Raw genomic sequence first — 21,779 nt, forward strand, 5'->3', positions numbered from 1 at the left:
TGATTTCAATTGGATTTTTCTGCTCATTTGGACAACCTGTTTGTCGGTTTGTTGACCTCCTTGGGCTATATGGACGTGTTAATCTCCATTCCACGTTTCCTCCAGGCTCAGATGATGTTGGCCGAGAATGACCCCCTGGGCCCGCTACCTCCCGGTTGGGGTAAGTTTTGCTTCAGATGTTATGAAGTTGAGACAGTCGGTGTACTCTGTGATCTTAACTGTCATTATTGCTGTCTGCCAAGTCTGCCTAGGTTCATTTCGACTAGGTTCATCACTAGATGTGTTGAACATTATTTGATACCAAAGTTATAGTTTATATGTTCTGGCTTTTTTTACTCCCACGTTCTCCTGTCCTCAGGTCTCTTCCTGCTGACCAGCACGTTGCTGTCGTGACCTAAACCTTTCTCTCTCCCCCCAATCACCAGTGCCGCTGATTCACAGAGTCCACTAATGTGGCTTATGATTGACCTTCCCTCCTTTGTTTCCGTCCAGAGCGGCGCGTGGACTCCAATGACCGGGTGTACTTTGTCAACCACAACACCAAGACAACTCAGTGGGAAGACCCGCGGACACAAGGGTGAGCCCAGCCTAGCTCCATGGCAACGGCACATCCAGCCGCATTGAACCGATAGATAAAGAAAACACAAGCATTCAGGACAGAGTCTCTCTTTCATTATTCGACTGTCACTTTGTCTTCCTCCTATGCAGGCTACAGAACGAGGACCCTCTTCCCCAGGGCTGGGAAATCCGTTACACGCGGGAGGGCGTCCGATACTTCGTAGATCACAACACCCGGACCACCACCTTCAGTGACCCGCGCACTGGGAAGTCCTCTGTGTGAGTGATGTACTGACCACCATCTTAAACCGTCATTAGTCATTATACCTCCATTCGACGTTTATTCTGGTCACATGGTGATGGTTCCCCTTGACCCTGACTTCTGACCTCTGGCCTTCCCCTCAGCACCAAAGGCCCACAGATAGCGTATGAGCGCAGCTTCAGGTGGAAACTAGCACACTTCCGCTACCTGTGCCAGGTAACATTGCTGTCCTTATGTGTAAGCCCTCGGTTTTTGGTTAGATCGTGGGTTGGCTGTCCTCCCCACTCATTTGAATTCACGTGCACTTTTTCTTTCTTTCTTCAGTCCAACGCACTCCCCAGCCATGTTAAGATCACCGTGTCTAGACAGACGTTGTTTGAAGACTCTTTCCAGCAAGTAAGAGTTGACCTCCCTCTGTGTGTGGAGCTGGTTGTAAGAGCATGCTTATTATACACACATTCAAATGCAACACAAATATGCATGCATATCTAAATACTGTCTGTACACATGCACTTCCTTATGGCATGTCACATCCTTCCCTGACCAGGCATGACATTGGTTAAGCTCATTTTATTCCATTATTAGTTGTATAATGATGTTCTATGTTGTTTTTTTTGGTCATTCTTTATGTTGTCTGTTTTTGTATGGACTTCATTATTCCTGTCTGCAAACACTATTGCACTCTGGGAACAGCTATTTTTTGTTGTTGTTAAAATGTGAGTTTTTCTGTGATGTTCTCAATTGGCTAATGTCAGTATCTGTTTCCAGATTATGGCCCTGAAGCCTTACGACTTGAGACGGAGGCTTTACGTCATCTTCAGAGGAGAAGAAGGACTGGACTACGGTGGTTTGGCCAGGTCATTCACAACCACACACAGGCCACATTTGCATGCAGTGTTAATCATCCTTGAGTCTTTAATTTCTGCAGTGGTCAACACAAAGATTTTATAGACTTAGTTGTTGTGACTTAATTAACTAGTTGGTGTTGTAGACTACTAGCGCGTTAGCTTCCTCTTGTAATACTAGCGGCCAAAGATTCTCAGGTCAGTTTTGTTTTGCAGTGGAAAGTTCGCACCCCACACAGCCCACACTGGCTAGTGATCTGCGGGGGAGTGTGGGCAGGCAGGCGGACTCGCTCCAGCTCTGATCAGACAATTTGCACAGGCAAATCTCTTCCCATACATGAAGCCGTACCAGCCTTCTAGCTACCCTTTGTCTAGTTAAGATAAACAAGCTGATATACCAAATTAGGAAACATTGAGTTTTCCACACGGCATCCCATTGCCAGGTTATTCCACATTTGAGCACTACTACCAGGTCTTGAATACCGGAACTCAGACTTCAGCCATAGAGACTCTGGTGGCTGGGACTCCTACTTGTGACTCGACTTGAGCCCTGAGGACTTGGGACTAGACTCAAGACTTTAGCAACTTAACCATTTCTGTCTGCCATTTGGTGCCACACCTTCAAACATTTTACCACAGTAAGGTCACCCTTATAAAATGATACGCTAACTACCCATGAAGACCAGCCTCAAGCAGTCCTTAAGCTAAGCTGACATGCCTTGTGTGTAATAGCCTAGGGGTAAGGTTCCTTTCCTCTCCCCCCATCACACTCTTTGTTTTCTCACTGTCTTGTCACCTCCACAGAGAGTGGTTCTTCTTGTTATCCCACGAGGTGCTCAACCCCATGTACTGCCTCTTTGAGTACGCTGGAAAGAGTAACTACTGTCTCCAGATAAATCCTGCCTCCACCATCAACCCTGACCATCTCTCCTACTTCTGCTTCATAGGACGATTCATCGCCATGGTACACACCTACACACACTCTCACACACTTAGAAAATGTTGTTATGTATTTAATCTCGCATACAGTTAGAGGTTTTGGGCAGAACCACCTGAACATTCCTGGTCCCTTGTCCGCAGGCGCTGTTCCATGGCAAGTTCATTGACACAGGCTTCTCTCTGCCTTTCTACAAACGTATGTTGAACAAGAAACTCATCCTCAAAGATCTAGAGTCCATTGACCCAGAGTTCTACAACTCTCTGATCTGGATAAGGTGTGCAGACCTCCCTCCCTCTTATTCTAGTCAGTAACCACAAGGTTGTGGATTCAAATCCCACAGCCATAATCATCTCCTAATTTGCTCATATGATTTAATTCAATTGTTTAGTACTAAACCTCCTGTGCCTCTATAACAACATCAGAGTGTGGTCTAGAGATGTATCTAACATTCAACCTGAGTTGAGCCTTGATTCGATTGCCTTTCTCTGTAGGGACGTTAACCCATTTTAATATGATCTGGACTTGGAATTATTTGTAGTATCTGTGTAATCTATCTAATGCAACATCTTCCTTAATAACAGGGATAACAACATCGAGGAGTGTAATCTAGAGATGTACTTTTCTGTGGACATGGAAATCCTGGGGAAGATCACGTCACATGACTTGAAGCCTGATGGAAGTGACCTCCTGGTGACGGAGGAGAACAAGGAGGAGTACATTGGGTGAGGAGGGATAAACCAGTCACAGAGCACTTTTTTTCTCCACACAGCAGTTTTAAGTTCCGGACTAGGCCTAATCTATGTCAGGTAATTTCTCCTTGTTGGTAATTTATGTGTTGTCAATGGTACATACAAAACGCATACCATCGAGCACCAAATCCGGTAGGCTACATTATCATGAAATAGACACCGTGTAGTCTAGATATTTCAAAAGTTAAAAGGAGATTTCTACATCTGAAAACTGGAAGCAGCTGTCTTCACTTGGAGGTGTTACTGTCTTTCTCTAATAGACTGAATAGAGTCATAATCCCCATAAACCCTTGCAGCACAATTAGAAAAGCATCTTGTTCCATTCTTACGCCATTCATTTCTTCCATAGGGAAGTTATAGATCCGCTCCAGATATGGTCTGTTTCGTTTAGGCTAACATAACCTCAGTATGTTCATAATCGAGTAAAAATATTTAGGATATGTTGACTTAACAGACAATATTAACTGAATACAAGCAACTTTTCTTTTTTTAATGCTATTTGAAGCTAATCTACTTCGAGCCAGAGTAAGCTTAAACGAAACATAGGCCTTATTTGAAGCGGTTCTACATTTCCTTATAGAATAAATGAATGGTAGAATGTGAAAAGTCTATGACCTTTCGACTGACTCATAGGAATACATCTTTGTTTAATATGATTGATTACTATGTATTTGTAGTCCTCCCTCAGTGAAGTGTGGGTCTGTTAACTTGAAGAACTGGGATGACTGTTTTTTTTTCTTCTGTCAAAGACTAGCTATTTAGTTTTGGTTGTGCTGAGGTCCAGGTAGTTCTGACAGTAAAAACCTGGACATTTCAGCCTTGATGCTTCGCATCTGCAGATCCAGAGGGGTGCTTAAAATAAAAAATGTAAAAGTGATTCTTTCTGGTAGAGCATGTACTTTAATATGGTTACATTTAAATCTGTTCTTGACTAACCTCAATAAAAGTGAGTATTTTGTCACTTCATAGTTGCTCCTCATGAATGTCTGTGAATACCTCTATAAAGAGTGGACGGGCAGCCATTTTGAAAGTGTACCCAATGGAGTAAAGCCTTGGTGAAAGCAACCCCGGTTAAGTGAAGAGTATATTAATGGTGTTTCCCTAACGTTCACCTGCAGGCTGATGTCAGAGTGGCGGTTCTCCCGTGGTGTGGAGGGCCAGACCAAAGCTTTCCTGGACGGCTTTAATGAAGTGGTGCCTCTACAGTGGCTTCAGTACTTTGATGAGAAGGAGTTGGAGGTGATGCTGTGTGGCATGCAGGAGGTTGATCTCCAGGACTGGCAGAGGAACACCGTGTATCGCCACTACACCCGGAACAGCAAGCAGATCATCTGGTTCTGGCAGGTACGGACACGGACAATTTCAAATCCATGTTCTGTGCTGGTCTTTGTTGTTCTGAATTTGCTACATTCACATTTAAAAACCCAGTTATAATATTGCAAGTAAAAAATTATACATTTATAAACAAAAATGTGAATCAAACTATTGCACAAGAGATGGGGAGAGATGCAGAGATGGGGACAAGTCACACATGGTCAAGTCCAAGCAAGTCTCAAGTCTTAACCATCAAGTCTCGAGTCAAGTCTCAAGTCACAGTTCAGATAAATCAAGCAAGTCAAGTCAAGGGTTCACCCTAAGCAAGTCAAGTCGAGTCCTTATAAGTTTCAAGTCAAGTCACAGTACTAAAGAGATGAACACACTGTCCTCTGTTTCTGACGTGCGCTCGGTGCGAAGCTCGATTTCAAAATCAAATATTTTTCTCCTCCACGGTACCATTTTTTGGGGGGATGAAGCGGAGGGATCTTGAATCAGCCTGAAGGGGTTGTATTCGCTATAACAACCGCCACGCTATACCTTATCCCTCCTATTACATGGCTACCTACCAAATAAAGCTATAATTTGACACAAAATATTGATTTCAAAAGGAATTTATTGATTTAAAAACTACTGTATTGCTTCCTCTAAAGAAAATAGTCTGTTTCGTCTCTGGTTAGAATCCTGCTGCGTCCATAGCAACGCGCTGTTTTTCATGGCAACGGTCTGTTATCAAGAAATAACACGCATTCTGCACTGTAATTCAGCCAATCCTGAATTACACGATCGGCGCCTCCATGTTAGCCTTTCATGCAGTAAAGTTAACTGTTATGGTGTAAGCACAATGCTTTTTAGTTTCCACACGCAGTCCACAAACACTTGAAAATGCCCACATTTAATACAGACATTATAGCCTACGTGTAATAATATACATGCCCGCTCATTTTAAGATGCCCATCAACATTAAAATTCAGGCTATGCCACTGTTATACTCAAATTACCTTACATCTATTTACCAGACGTATTCAGTAATGATAATGGTCACATTTCTAACAAGAAAAAAAAAAAAAAAAAAAAAATATATATATATATATATTAATATGCAACCAAGGCCAAATTATGACAAACAAAAGATTAATTCATTAAATTAGTAACTTAATCGTTATAGATCTTAGTGAAACTGAATATTAAGAGATTACTTTCTTACCTTTCCTTGTGGTTCTTAAAATGACGAATGAAATTTGACGTTGTTGCATATTTTGCATCTGGCAAATCTTTTTTTATTCACACGGTCCAGTTCAATGTCCTTGTATCCAAACGATACTATTTGTGGAGCTCGACTAACGTTACTGTCTGCCATGTTTGGCGCTGTTTGAATTGTGCAGCTTTAAAGGCACATACGCTGATTAATGGTGCTGATGTCACAACATCATAAAATAATAAATAAAATAATTTTATTGCTGTTTGTTTATTATAAGTTCAAGTCATTGTCAAGTCTTCCACTTCAAGTCAAGTCTCAAGTAACTTGTTCTCAAGTCAAAGTCAAGTCAAGTCATTTTCATACTTTAATCAAGCAAGTCACAAGTCCTGAAAATTGTGACTCGAGTCAGACTCGAGTCAAGTCATGTGACTCGAGTCCCCCACCTCTGGCTGAGGGTGATCAAATATAATAAATAAATTTTAATTGTCTTTGTCATTTTTTAAAACGTGGGATATGTGTGTCTGGTACAGGCAGTGATTTGGTTTCAATGTTATTCTAAAGGTTTCCCAACCATTTTGTCGCATAGATTTGGTTCTTCCCCCAGATGTTTCTCATTCCAGCTTGGAGTTTAATTACTCCACCAGTATGAATCAGCTGTCTGTGTTCCTCTGTGTTCCAGCTGGTGAAGGAGGTGGACAACGAGGTACGTCTCCGACTCATGCAGTTTGTAACGGGAACCTGCCGACTGCCTCTAGGGGGCTTTGCTGAGCTCATGGGTTAGTGACATGCACGTACACTGTCTCTCACACACACACACACACACATGTGCGTGCGCAGAGCTAACTTCCGGGCAGGACTTCTGCTGCCATTAATTTTGAGTTGTCATAGACGTGACTGTTTTATAAAAAAAAAATGTCATGTTCAATTAGCTTATGTTGCCTGGCAATGATGATTTTACTTCTAGATTATGCACAAATAAACAGCATGTTTCACATCCAGCCCAAATTAGGCGGTTTAACAAAAAATATAGTTTTTTTTGCAAATGTCCCAGACTGCATCTTTAAGATCCAGTGGTATAAGGGAATACAAGCTTTTTGCAAGCCGACAAAAGTTTGCTGACATGACACAAACACTGCGCTACATCCCTGACTGGATGGTTGTAAATGAACCTCTCAGGAATCCTGTCTATCACAATGTAGCGCCCAAATAAATATTAATCAATGTTTTTTGGAAACTATTCCAAAACAATCCTAAAATTCGGCTCTGAATGGAATATGGAAGGGTGAAGTCTAAAAACAAATACTGGTGTTAATAACATATCTTACGTTTGTGAATAAAACAGACTGTAATAACATTACTCCCTTTCGGGGAGTAGAAATGACAATGCTACAGATTTCTACATCCAGTGGGCTGTCTGGGTCCATATCTCTACAATTAAACGGTTTCGGTCCGGAGCCCTTTACTGGTTTAGCATCTTAAAACCTCTCTCGTAACAGATTTGTTTTTTGTGATGGATAGAAATGGTGGAATGTGTGTCCGTGGCAGGAATAGATTGATATTTCACCTGCTCTGTGTATTTTGTCTCTGTAGGGAGTAACGGCCCTCAGAAGTTCTGCATTGAGAAGGTTGGAAAAGATACTTGGCTCCCTCGGAGTCACACTTGGTATGTTCCAGCCTGTTAATGCAATCAGTCACTTTTGGTCAGGTGCATGACGTTTAATGCCAAGTAATTATTCGAGACTTTTGGTCAGGTGCATGACGTTTAATGCCAAGTAATTATTCGAGACTTTTGGTCAGGTGCATGACGTTTAATGCCAAGTAATTATTCGAGACTTTTGGTCAGGTGCATGACGTTTAATGCCAAGTAATTATTCGAGACTTTTGGTCAGGTGCATGACGTTTAATGCCAAGTAATTATTCGAGACTTTTGGTCAGGTGCATGACGTTTAATGCCAAGTAATTATTCGAGACTTTTGGTCAGGTGCATGACGTTTAATGCCAAGTAATTATTCGAGACTTTTGGTCAGGTGCATGACGTTTAATGCCAAGTAATTATTCGAGACTTTTGGTCAGGTGCATGACGTTTAATGCCAAGTAATTATTCGAGACTTTTGGTCAGGTGCATGACGTTTAATGCCAAGTAATTATTCGAGACTTTTGGTCAGGTGCATGACGTTTAATGCCAAGTAATTATTCGAGACTTGATTAACAGTTACACCTCCTGGGTGGGATGTTTGCCTGACATTGAACTCAATTCCAGATAAAATACTTTCATTCTTAATGACTGTATATTTTACTTCTTTTCTTTAGCTTTAACAGGCTGGATTTGCCACCGTACAAAAGCTTTGAACAGCTGAAGGAGAAGCTGCTCTTCGCCATTGAGGAAACGGAAGGCTTTGGCCAAGAGTAGAGAGGTATGCCTCTCTCTCTCTACTGCAGTGTATCCAGCCAAGTTCATCAACAAAAAGGACAAATTGCACAGATAACTACCAATGTACATAAGCTATTTTGTCATTTTAAAAACCAAATCTTAATTCACAACCTCATTTTAGCTATCCAACTTATACTACAACCCATAAAATATGCAAGCATTTGAGCTTTTCCTCTTTTGAAAACAGAAACATCTATATGATGTTTTTTTGTTGTTTTTTTTGATGTTTTTTAAAAGGAGACAAACAATGTAGAGAGGATTTCTTTGTGAGACGTAACATATAGCTCTAGTTTTATAGAGCTTTTAAAGAGTGATTGCAGTGTTCGGTCCAGTGCCTGGGTTTTTTGGACCTGTAGTTGTGATTGTGCTGCGTTTGCATGGCTGCCTCCGGAGAAGACCCCCAAGCCCAACTGCACATCCATTCATATCAACTCAATTGAACCCACCAGCCAGTCAGTATTGGAAAAACTGTTCAGTGCCACCCTCCCTCCTGCTCCGCAAACACGATGAGATGGACGGTAATGGTCTCCATTAAAGTCTGGATGACCACTCTGCTTTCAGACTTGGCTCATGAGAATCATACTGTCACAGGAGTTGATCCAGTCTCATGTCTTGGATAATGATTTAGACTGGCGAGAAAATGGAATCTGTGATGCTTCTGAGATGATTTGTGAGTTCCTGACTCATGAAAGGACGATGACCAGCTCCATGAGGTTGTGTACGCAACACAGCTGTGTTACTTTTGGAGAGCACACGGATCAAATCATTGGTTCCATTTAGAAGTTTTATTAATGGGACCCATGTTTAATGTGGTTCCCCCCATTACAATGGTGCTTGCATAAAGACCTTATCTTTTTAAAATGGTAGGACCTCTTTACCCCAGTTTAGAAACGGTGTCAGAAAACGGAAAACGGAAAATGGTGTCGACTGGTGGCTGTGGCACGATCCAGTGTTTTTTATTTTCGGTTTTGGGGGCTTTTAGGTCTCTTCTGCTGTGACAGATTTCTCTCTGGCACTCAAAAGCTTTGCTCTCCAGCCATGGTACTTCACTTAATCTCCTTACATTATATACCTGCCTATTTAATTTATGCTGTAATTTTTTGTTTTCTGAGAGAGATGACAGCCTTAGTCTCAAATGCTGTATGTTTACCCAACACAAAGCGAAGCAGGCGCTATTCATGGAAAGAGATACACATACAAAATCAAGTTATAGTTCTGGGGACATATTCACAAAACATCTTAAGGCTCAAAGTAGCTCCTAATGTGCTGATTTATGAGTAGCGCTTAAAAAATATGGGCATGTCAGTCATTACTTTAGGCCAGTTTTGGTCTAAGAGTATTTCACAATGCGTTCTACTGCTAAAACCAGTTCCTACATCTGTGAATAGTTAGGAGGAGTCAAGAGGACTCCTAAGTCAGTAAGACCAAGTCACAAACAATCCTGAAAGGGCTGCTGCTGGCAATTCGCCTCGTAATCAGGTTGACGTTTTAGAAACATTTATTGATACTGAGCCTTTAAATAGGTATTGGCTTAATCACGAAGGTATTATGATCATAGCAGAGCTAGTCAGGGATGCAGTCACCAACAAACAGAAACAACCCAATAACTTCGTAACATCAAGGTTATGACAACTCTACGCTACTTGGCTCAGGGAAAATGCAGCTATGCAGCGCAGACAAACTACGTATGTCTTAGTCATCTGTCAATTGAATATTACATCAAACAATAAATGCCCTCCCCAGACTCCATATCATGTGACCGATCATTCAGTTTCCTCATGATGTTCACCACCTGCAAAGAAACAAAGCCGACTTCATGGCCATAGCATGTGCTGGGACCCATAATTGCACAAATTATTGCACCAACAAAAGATTAACACGCATTTCTTTACGAGCTGCCAGACATGTAAGAGATGGACAATTAGCTGAACATATCTTGACTAGTCATTATATCATTCTTGGTTTCATGTTTAATCAGTGACACTTAGCCTACATTTTAATTTTAATATCTTAATTTCAATATTGGAACATGACACATTCTTCTTAAAGTATTGCTGTAATAAATTCACTGACAGAGACCCCTCCCCTATCAGGCAGTCACTGTAGGTAGTAAGCTTGTTGGTGGAATATGACATCAACCATAGCAATGGGGTCAACCCCGCCCTTTCTCTTAGCTTAAGACTTTTCCCCATTCCTTAGTAGAAGTTGGTCAGCAGCTTTGTGAATAGGTTTTAAGAGGAAACTCTTAGCTAGGAACTTTTAGTGCTGTTTAGGAGTCGTCCTAGTGGTAAGATAAAATGTTTTGTGAATACGGCCCCTGGACAGTAAGTTCATCAGTTACCTGACTTTTCTTGCTTATAATGTTTCTGTGTATGTGCCATACAACACAAACGTTCAGTGCCAGAAGTGCTTCCTAGTTCTAGTTGCTACCCACTGCTCAAGCGTTCAGATTTTTCTTTTTCATGCAGTCAAATATCAGTGTCTCCTTGTCATGAAATGAATTGTATTAATATCAGCAAGTTACCTTTTTCTTACTCTCAACTTAGAAGCTACAGTTGTACAGCTTTCTAAAGAGACAATGATTGTTAGAAGCGTTGCGCTGTCGCAATGTATATGTCCCTTTGAAACCCTACAAGGTAATTTGAATCGCTGTGCAAGGATACATAATCCCGCGCTATGACCATTGGGTTTCCTATCAGTTGATTAAAATAAACAGTGACATGCCTTGGCAAGCTATAATGCAATGCTTTGGGTCTTAGTTGTCATTTTACTGATTTAATATTTCCTTTGTGTTATGCGCAATGCATTTTCCCATTTTTTTTTTTTTTGTATTTTGAAATGTGAATCTCTACCAACAACTCTGGTGCTTTTTTGTTCTTCAGTTTTGATTGTCTGGCGCAGTGAAGGATGGAAGTTGGGGGAAGCCCTTAGCCATTCACTGTGACAAACCATTCTGCTGAATTCTGTTCTGACCACTGCGTTGCAAACCATAATACTTCTGAACCATAATGGGTTCATGTTGAAGTTATATCCGTCGTGATGTGTATAGAAAATCTGTTCACTGTTCCTATTGGTGAGAAAAGGACGCATCACAAAAAAGTGGAAAAGGGGCATTGGTGTAAACTACCCTTGTCTGAATGACAGAAGAAACCACCCCATACTAATAGTGTGCTTCCTGTAAAAACAGAAAAAAGTCTATAGTCAAAGAAACATTGATAGTGTATATTAAGAAGAACTCAATGTAAAAAAGAAAAGTACTTAATTATTGTTCAGAGCCTCGCTATCATCGAGACACAGGCTCTATGACGCCTTGCTCGTATCAGAGATGAACTGTAACATATCCACCCATGTAGATACACACTGTATAACTGTAAAACCCCTACTTGAGACTGTATAGAAGATTCATTTGTAATCTGCTTTTACCCATGTTAATAAATATAAGATGGAATTATGATAAACCCCTGCCCCTCATGCTGTTCTGTTTTGAGAGACATGGGGGTGTCTGTGAGGCATTCTGCTCAGGATTCACAAAAACCTGTCGCCTATTATTTCAGTTCTTAAACATTTGATTTCTTTCTGTTTCGTTGGATCTTGCCTGTGGAAAGAACCATATTTAATAAATGTATCTGACCATCTTTACAACTGGCGTTGTATTAATTCAAATGATTGTGACTGTCTGAAACTTCACTAAGGCCTTGATAAGGACTAAATATGTCTATTTACATATGTATAAGACAATGCTTTGTTCAAACTGTAGGCATTTTATTTAAACAAAAAAAAAAAAAACCTGTTCATGGATAGTCTTTGTATGCTCCACAGTCTCATTTCTGGTGTCCCACAGGAAGCAGATTCTAGACTTTGACCTTGTTTCTACACCGCAATTAATTTGACTTTACCTTATTCTCATGTTCTATTCATTTCTATGCAGATGATACTCTGGTCTTCTGGCTGTCCCACCCTTCCAGAGGGCAACTCTACAGTCTAAAATAAATCTAGTCCATTACAAATTTCTTACTGTATATTTTTTTATATGGGCTGAGCAATCCTAAGCAAAGGTTGCTCCAAGGCTTTTAGCATTCCGGAAACATTACATTAAAGGTATTTTATATTCTCAGGCATTTTATGCTTAATATATATGTATATGGTGAAAGAGGAAAAAAAGGTTGGTCTTAAAGAGCTGTAGGCCTGATTTGAACCCATGCTTTAAAACACATTAAATTAAAATTGCATTTGTTTCACAGAATCTGTATGCAAATCACTAAACACACATGCTCATATAGAAAGGCATTCATTTCCTGTTAAGGCCATATGTTATGTGCAGTACTTCCTGGATTGAAAGTTAACAGAAATTCTGGATAATTACACTATTACACACATCCAAGCCCTCTAATCTTCATGTCACTAGGACTTCTTATGCACCAATCTTCCTCAAAAGGTCAAGGGCCTCTTTATGGACCTGTGTCATAACAATCGAACAAATTAGGATTAGTACAAAGTGCCCTTCACAAGCATATGTCAGACAGAAAAGGCAACAGTGAATTCACCCCTGGTACTGTAAATTGGTTATACCTGCTTGTCTTCCTCTGTGTGGGGGGGGTATTCCTTTGCCTTACTCAGCCAATGAACAGCTTTCTCTGTGTCCTTCATTGCTAAATAGGTCTTCCCCAGCATCAGAAGATTCATACTGTAGAAGTTGGGGTCCACTGAGGAAAGATTGAAACTATCATGACAAAAACATTGAGCTTTGTTGTATCAAATTTGGTTTTCAGAATCTTGCATTAAATTGTAGGATTTTGCATTGACAATGTACTGTACCTTCTTCAGCTTTCAGGAAGAATGCCAAAGCCTGAAGATAATTAAGGTTAGACATTAACATTGTACTTTTCATTTTTAAAGAACTGTTGGTAAAAGAAATGCATTACTTCATTGATGGATTTCTCATAAATGGTACTTTGACCAGAACCAATAGTAAATGGTGTTGTTTCACATCAAGCTGACCACTACAATCTAGGTTCAGGTTGTATACTATGAAGGGGATAGTTGGCCATTTGGGATGTAACCCACTTCTTCGTATGTTGCAGTGGGAGGGGAGGCAAAGATCATGGCAGCCACTTTGCGTTGATACCAGGCCAACTCCGCAAAGGCAAAACACCTGAAACAAAGTAGCACATAACAACCACTGATATGGTAAATGGAAAGGACAGTTGAAAATACAGACTGGGAGGTGGAAAAGGGTTACAGAAATCTTCAGAGTTGGGCCTTGAACATGTTGCCCAGGTGGCATGTGTGGTGTGGGGTTAGGAGTTTAGACCACAACCCCAAATATTCACAATACATGGGTATGTTTAGATACGGACCAAAAACGTACTTAAGGAATATGCTTTTATATATAAAGTATTAAAATAATTCCACTCACCAATAACCCAAGATATGGATGGATGTGGCATCTTTTGGATTAAGTTCAATGGCCCTCTAGGGAACAAACATTTTATTTCCCGAATGCTGCTGCTATTTACATTATACGACAAAGAATAAACAAAAAAGCACTTACCTCTAAATGTTTTTTAATGATGTAAGAATTTCCGATTTTTACTTTGACCCCCTCGTAATCGCCTATGTCACTAAGGCACACTGCAAACCACTAACAAAGAGAGAGGGGATAGCATAGCATCATTTGTATGTACAGTGCCTCTGGAAAGTATTCAGACCCCTTTCTCTATTTTGTTGGGTTACAGACTATTCATATTTTATGATATACATTTGTATTGCTATCACCTTACATTACCCCAGAACGTGATAACACTTATTTTATTTGTGCCAACTTGCCAAAATGCAAGTATCTCATCAAATCTTTTTATAAATTGGCACAAAATTCTAAAACAATTTCACCTTGACATTAAATGTTGTTTGGATTGATGGCAAAAAGAAATGGAATCAAATAGGTCTGTATCACAACAATGGGAACTGAAAGGCCACTGTTGTTTTGACCATGTTTTGAAGCTATACAGTGTCTTTAAAATTTACATTGTAACAGTAAGGCTTTGTAAAACATTGTATATTTGGGGTTCTAATGGGGCTTGACAGTTAAACTAAGCTTATGATGCTTCTGTAAAGTTATTCTCTTCAATAATCAATAGTAATATCATTAATTTAGAGTCTAATTAAATGTAGCAATTAAGGATTTTCTATAAAAACGGCAATATAATGATAATGGAACAACTTGTGAATATGATCAATAGAAACGAATGTGCAAATAGATCTTGTTACCCTAGATGCAAAATGAAGAAGGAAATGAGACTGGTCCAAACTATAGTTTAATTTTAGAGCTGTAATAATGTCAGTTTAGTATAGTAGGATCTGTAGTGCAAATAACTTCTGTGTAGCAGTTTAAGAAGAATCCACACGCTTTATTACTTTGTGTGCTGCAAAGCAGGCGTCGTTCTTCTCTAGGGCCTTCTTGGTGTATTCAAAGGCCTCGTAGGTCAGCCTCTTCTTCTCGTTAGCAGCAATGTGAGCGAGGAGGGAAACATCCCGAGACGCCCGCGCCAGCCTCCACAGGAACTCTGCATCATCACTAGATGCTCACACAAACATTTTATACTTGAACAATGTACAGTGGGGCAAAAAAGTATTTAGTCAGCTACCAATTGTGCAAGTTCTCCCACTTAAAAAGATGAGACACTTCAACTATGAGAGACAAAATGAGAGAAAAAATAATCCAGAAAATCATATTGTAGGATTTTTTATGAATTTATTGGTAAATTCCTCGGTAAAATAAGTATTTGGTCACCTACAAACAAGCAAGATTTCTGGCTCTCACAGACCTGTAACTTCTTCTTTAAGAGGCTCCTCTGTCCTCCACTTGTTACCTTTATTAATGGCACCTGTTTGAACTTGTTATCAGTATAAAAGACACAACCTCAAACAGTCACACTCCAAACTCCACTATGGCCAAGACCAAAGAGCTGTCAAAGGACACCAGAAACAGAATTCTAGACCTGCACCAGGCTGGGAAGACTGAATCTGTAATAGGTAAGCAGCTTGGTGTGAAGAAATCAACTGTGGGAGCAATTATAAGAAAATGGAAGACCACTGATAATCTCCCTCAATCCGGGGCTCCAAGCAAGATCTCACCCCGTGGGGTCAAAATGATCACAAGAATCAAAATGATCACAAAAATCCCAGAACCACACGGGGGGACCTAGTGAATGACCTGCATAGAGCTGGGACCAAAGTAACAAAGGCTACCATCAGTCTCAAATCCTGCAGTGCCAGACGTGTCCCCCTGCTTAAGCCAGTACATGTCCAGGCCCGTCTGAGGCTTGCTAGAGAGCATTTGGATGGTCCAGAAGAGGATTGGGAGAATGTCATATAGTCAGATGAAACCAAAATAGAACTTTGGTAAAAACTCAACTCGTCGTGTTTGGAGGAGAAAGAATGCTGAGTTGCTTTCAAAGGACACCATACCTATTGTGAAGCATGGGGGTGGAAACATCATGCTTTGGGGCTGTTTTTCTGCAAAGGGACCAGGACGACTGATCCGTGTAAAGGAAAGAATGAATGGGGCCATGTATCGTGAGATTTTGAGTGAAAACCTCCTTCCATCAGCAAGGGCATTGAAGATGAAACGTGGTTTGGTCTTTCAGCATGACAATGATCCCAAACACACCGCCCGGGCAACGAAGGAGTGGCTTCGTAAGAAGCATTTCAAGGTCCTGGAGTGGCCTAGCCAGTCACCAGATCTCAACCCCATAGAAAATCTTTGGAGGGAGTTGAAAGTCTGTGTTGCCCAGCGACAGCCCCAAAACCTCACAGCTCTAGAGGAGATCTGCATGGAGGAATGGGCCAAAATACCAGCAACAGTATGTGAAAATCTTGTGAAGACTTACAGAAAACGTTTGACCTCTGTCATTGCCAACAAAGGGTATATAACAAAGTATTGAGATGAACTTTTGTTATTGACCAAATACTTATTTTCCACCATAATTTACCAATAAAATCATAAAAAATCCTACAATGTGATTATTTTTTTTTCTCATTTTGTCTCTCATAGCTGAAGTGTACCTATGATGAAAATTACAGGCCTCTCATATTTTTATGTGGGAGAACTTGCACAATTGGAGGCTGACTAAATACTTTTTTGCCCCACTGCATTTGCTTCATTTTTATTTTTTTGAGTATTTGGGGGGTATGTTGCCTAGAAGCTTATATCCCTGATCTTGATGCCAGGTCCCTGAACTGTCCTCGCTCTTCTTTTACCTTTTAATCCAAAAGACCCCGATACCGATGCACGAAACTGTGAAGCAACGGGCCTGATGCCATCACTCTAGAACCCGCACAAACCCAAAGAATACAATCCCTCTGTCTCTGCTGTGGGCAACATATGACTTGAGATGTAAACAACATACAGTCGACATACCTGTCTTTATACTGTAGCAGAAGCTGGTAGAGTTTTTCTGTCTCCCCACAGCTGTACAGGTAGTCTGCTTGCTCAACAACCTCTTCAGCTAAAACACAATACAGTTGGCATTGGATGCTGTGCAACACCATTACAGAAATGACTAACAAATTCTTCTGAATAAGTCCTATTCAGGTGCCGGTCACCTTTTTCCAGAGCGTGGACCACAGCGTCACTCTGCACTTTCTTGTATGCTTCCAGGCTAAGGTAAGATAGTGTTGGTAAGGTGAGCAGGAATGCAGTTTTTCCACCCTGCAGAGAAAGGGACATTGTTTTTGAGTTGAAGTCATTAAACATTTGTCAATGTCAGTCACAAACTGATGAAACTGCATTGTGTGCCTGAGAAGATTTGTCACTGACCAAAAGTACCCAGAAACTAAACATTTTGAGTGGCTGGTGAATCAAGGCTAGTTTACACCCTTTAACCTATTTAAGACTTTTGTACTCATTCATTTAAAATGTAACCTACTTTCTTTCTTTAGAGCATCTTTTATTGCAGTTATGTCACAATATTGCAAATTATATTGGTGACCAGTTAGTGAAAGGTGACTTATTGGTGCAGAAGATGTTTTGTTTTTGTAAATGTCTTCTCTGTTAGACCAAGAAAGTTTACATCCTTTAACCTATTTAAGACTTTTGTACTCATTCATTTAAAATGTAACCTACTTTTTCTTTAGAGCATCTTTTATTGCAGTTATGTCACAATATCGCAAATTATATTGGTGACTTATTAGTGCAGAAGATGTTTGTTTTTGTAAATGCATCTTCTGTTAGACCAAGAAAATTACCTTTCTAAAACTGTGGAAGAGTGAATTTCCCCATTACTTCCATATTTTCATCATACACAGCATGCTCAATTCCAATTTAGTACTCATCAACTTAGCAGCAGACTAGGAAATCAGGAAAGTCAAACTTAATAGCATAACATTTCATAATAATGTATGCCATTTAACAAACGTATCCACATTTTCTTATATTTGTGTATGGAAACTCTCTTGTGAATTGAACAAAGTTACAGGTGTTGGTCATAAAATTTGAATATCATCAGAAAGTTGATTTATTTCAGTAATTCCATTCAAAAAGTGAAATTTGTATATTATATTCATTCATTACACACAGACTGATATATTTCAAATGTTTATTTCTTTTAATTGTGATGATTATAACTGACAACTAATGAAAATCCCAAATTCAGTAACTCAGAAAATTTGAATATTACTTAAGACCAATACAAAAAAAGGATTTTAAGAAATGTTGGCCAACTGAAAAGTATGAACATGAAAAGCATTCAATACTTAGTTGGGATTCCTTTTGCCTGAATTTCTGCAGCAATGCGGCATAGCATGGAGTCGATCAGTCTGTGGCACTGCTCAGGTGTTATGAGAGCCCAGGTTGCTCTGATAGTGGCCTTCAGCTCTTCTGCATTGTTGGGTCTGGCGTATCGCATCTTCCTCTTCACGATACCCCTTAGATTTTCTATAGGGTTAAGGTCAGGCGAGTTTGCTGGCCAATTAAGAACAGGGATACCATGGTCCTTGAACCAGGTACTGGTAGCTTTGGCACTCTGTGCAGGTGTCAAGTCCTGTTGGAAAATGAAATCTGCATCTCCATAAAGTTGGTCAGCAGCAGGAAGCATGAAGTGCTCTAAAACTTCCTGGTAGACGGCTGCGTTGACCTTGGACCTCAGAAAACACAGTGGACCAACACCAGCAGATGACAGGGCACCCCGAACCATCACTGACTGTGGAAACTTTACACTGGACTTCAAGCAACATGGATTCTGTGCCTCTCCTCTTTTCCTCCAGACTCTGGGACCTTGATTTCCAAAAGAAATGCAAAATGTACTTTCATCAGAGAACATAACTCAGCAGCAGTCCATTCCTTTTTGTCTTTAGCCCAGGCGAGACGCTTCTGATGCTGTGTCTTGTTCAAGAGTGGCTTGACACAAGGAATGCGACAGCTGAAACCCATGTCTTGCATACTTCTGTGCGTGGTGGTTCTTGAAGCACTGACTCCAGCTGCAGTCCACTCTTTGTGAATCTCCCCCACATTTTTGAATGGGTTTTGTTTCACAATCCTCTCCAGATACTGAATTTGGGGTTTTCATTAGTTGTCAGTTATAATCATCAAAATTAAAAGAAATGAACACTTGAAATATATCAGTCTGTGTGGAAGTTTCACTTTTTGAATGGAATTACTGAAATAAATCAACTTTTTGATGATATTCAAATTTTATGACCAGCACCTGTATAGAAGCAGCAGATTTCAGGTGGTTTTCTAGTATATGCATGTTTTTAACATAGGTCTTAGTGCAAAGTTTACAGGTCCTGTTTTTTTAATTTATGTATCAGTTAATTTGCTCATAGTCCAAAGACTATTTGTCATCGACCTACACAATTTGGCTCAGGTCCCTCTGACTGAAAGTACCCTGAAAAAAACAAATGCAGTTCTGTTCTATGGAAAACAGGTTGATTCCTTTAATTTTTTATTCAGAATGTATACACTTCTAGCACAGGTAGAAATGCAATCAACAATATCCTCTGGATGACACGCTGAATGGACTCCTCATCTTTAGATGCCAATTGAAAAGATGATGAAACTTGGTTAATCAGCCCACACCTTATTTAAATGTCCACAGAATCTGTAAAGCACCAGTGGAAATGAAGCATCAGAGTTCGAGATTATTCTTACCCTTACTAACCCTGCCTTGCAAAGCCTGATAATGGAGGTTTTTCAGTTGTTGCAGGTACATGTCTAACTCAGGAACCTCACCACTGTTATCCCTGCATTTCAGTGGCACATGCACCTTGTACATTCAATTAGCCTCTTTCCACATTTAGAATTGCCATTGTGCCTGCATTTTTATTACATTTGTTACACACACCTCGGAGACCTTAGTACTGCTATCTCTGCATCCCGGTTGCTCAAGCTACTACATTCCTCCTTTATATGCCTCGTTTGTTCACATCTAGAATGCCATTTAGAAATTGCCATTTGTACCCGAACAACTATTATCCTACTTGTAACATTCACTATACCTAAAACTTTTAAACTTTCTGACCTCTACTACATGCCTTAATTGCACATTTAGTATTGCCAATTTTACTGCATTTGCCCTTCATTGCACATCTGCACATTACACTTGTAATATACATTGACTTGTAAATTATTTGCCTTCTATTTGCACTTCTGGTAAGAAGCTAATTGCATTTCATTGTACTGTACTGTTCAATGACAAAGCTGAATCTAATCTAATTAGCTTAGGATTCCTGGTTGATAGCTATAGAGAACTAGTCAAAATCTTCTTTTGCTTCTTTGCATTTTTTGTAGTGTATGCTGTAGTATACAAGAGAGGAATTGGCAATTTGTCGTCCTGGTCTCTAGCTGGCATTATAGTTTCCTTCATTAAGCGCACTTCGCTCCCTATGGCATACTTATGCTATATATACACAATACCTCTTCCAGGTAAAATGCGCATTCTCAAAATAAGCCAGGGAGGAATGCCTGCCTCGCAGAAGGCGATTGGCTGGAACGGGAGTGCTGGAACAGAATTGTCTGGAAAGTAGCAGCACGCTCCAAACACTTTAAATTGACATTACACTGGCACTGAACTGTCTGTGTGGCTTAGCAACTCTTACAGGGCCTCATTAGCTTATACAACATGTTTATAGGGGACACAACTTACGTTTTTTTTAATGAAAAAATCATACCTTGTGCAGCTTTAAAAGCTCTGATCACAATGTATCCTTTAATCATCTACATCGGTCTAAAAATTGTGACACAATCAGAATTTGGAAATTATTAAATATATAATCTGAACCTGTTAAAGACATTTCTGGAGTCTGCCTTTATCTGCATTACGGGCGATCAATGACCTTTAAACCACATCCATTCAGACCAGGCTAGTGTGTAATAGCTGGTATATATTAACCTTAATCGTTACCGTTGACAGCTTCAAAACCAAAGTAAAATATATTGAATTTACGGTAGTAGTTGAGGTGATGTTCCTAAAAGTAGTCCAGTGCTGTCGACGATGTCCTCGGATATTCACAGTTTTACAACCTGGCACCGACAACACATTCCGGGCAGAACATCTCAGAAAATGTGCTCCTAACGTCATTTTCATACTGAACTCAGTGATTGATAAGCGTCTTGTGAGCACACATATATATATATATATACACAAATAAAAATACACTTCCGGGTCACTAAAATATGCAACATTTCAAAATAAAGGAGGTCAATGTATTAGTTGACATCTGACAAATTGAATTTTTAAGAAAATATGACTCCCTAATTAAGCCCTGGGCCCAGAGGCGTCGTTTGCCCTGGGCGTCCGGAGCTATAGCCCTGGATCGCAAATGGAACAAAAAGAATAATAATTTTAAAAATTCCCCGGATCTATTCATCTATAATTCCGATCGCGGATTATGACAATGTAGACGTGTAGGCTCCTATCATGTGCATCGACATTTTTCGTGTGTACATTCAAATCACTGTACTTTCTTTCCCGGGAGGGCGGGGGGTAGGTTAAGCCCAGAATGTATTGTGATCCTACCGAGGCCTCTGCCTAGGCCCCCAAAAAAGAGGTGTAAACAACAGGTCGGAGGGGTTTAAGCATCTTGCACCCGGGCCCGACATCACCATACTACGCCAGAAACCTTTTATTCTGATTTCTATGGGCTACATATAGTTGCTGCCAGTTACTGTGGTATGTCATGGACTGACATTTAAGGGCTGCGAAACATTTTAATTCTACATTGGTCCGCAAACTTTTTCCATTTCCAGGGCCCATGCCAGCACAGCTGCATCTCCCCTAATAAATCTATTCCATAGGTTCCCGATTGGTTGCCACGCAATCGGGAACCTATGGAACATTCTTGGGTGGCCCCATTCTGGCTGGGAGTAGCCGATTTACAACAATTGCAAATACACAATGCCCCTTGTATTTTTTTGCATATAATTACGTTATCCACTCTTCTGAACATTTCCTACAATACATTCACTGCGGTGTATAGAAT

The 21,779-nt window shown here is 40.2% G+C and overlaps 2 protein-coding genes across 3 annotated transcripts in view; one reads left to right on the plus strand and one right to left on the minus strand.

The window, feature by feature from the left end:
* Window positions 1-11,939, plus strand: part of LOC105031534 (NEDD4-like E3 ubiquitin-protein ligase WWP1) — a 39,365-nt gene extending 27,426 nt beyond the window's left edge. For both annotated transcript variants that reach the window (XM_029116167.2, XM_010906016.5), the window contains exons 11-23: window positions 106-160; window positions 493-577; window positions 709-837; window positions 964-1,036; window positions 1,145-1,216; window positions 1,589-1,677; window positions 2,470-2,629; window positions 2,746-2,879; window positions 3,187-3,327; window positions 4,473-4,698; window positions 6,549-6,645; window positions 7,460-7,532; window positions 8,180-11,939. In XM_029116167.2, coding sequence (XP_028972000.1) covers window positions 106-160; window positions 493-577; window positions 709-837; window positions 964-1,036; window positions 1,145-1,216; window positions 1,589-1,677; window positions 2,470-2,629; window positions 2,746-2,879; window positions 3,187-3,327; window positions 4,473-4,698; window positions 6,549-6,645; window positions 7,460-7,532; window positions 8,180-8,279 — 1,434 coding nt within the window. In that variant the 3' untranslated portion in view covers window positions 8,280-11,939. The remainder of the gene's footprint in view (window positions 1-105; window positions 161-492; window positions 578-708; window positions 838-963; window positions 1,037-1,144; window positions 1,217-1,588; window positions 1,678-2,469; window positions 2,630-2,745; window positions 2,880-3,186; window positions 3,328-4,472; window positions 4,699-6,548; window positions 6,646-7,459; window positions 7,533-8,179) is intronic.
* A 102-nt stretch (window positions 11,940-12,041) lies between these two features.
* rmdn1 (regulator of microtubule dynamics 1) lies at window positions 12,042-20,932 on the minus strand. The gene is made up of 10 exons (XM_010906015.5): window positions 20,744-20,932; window positions 16,905-17,010; window positions 16,720-16,807; window positions 14,715-14,874; window positions 13,852-13,941; window positions 13,717-13,772; window positions 13,365-13,452; window positions 13,116-13,146; window positions 12,870-13,003; window positions 12,042-12,756 (listed from the first exon to the last, which is right to left on the minus strand). The coding sequence occupies exons 1-10, from the start codon at window positions 20,882-20,884 to the stop codon at window positions 12,712-12,714; spliced, it is 939 nt and encodes a 312-aa protein (XP_010904317.1). The 5' UTR covers window positions 20,885-20,932; the 3' UTR covers window positions 12,042-12,711.
* Window positions 20,933-21,779: the final 847 nt, after the last annotated feature.

The sequence above is a fragment of the Esox lucius genome, chromosome 21 (assembly GCF_011004845.1).
Source record: "Esox lucius isolate fEsoLuc1 chromosome 21, fEsoLuc1.pri, whole genome shotgun sequence".
Lineage (NCBI taxonomy): Eukaryota > Metazoa > Chordata > Actinopteri > Esociformes > Esocidae > Esox > Esox lucius.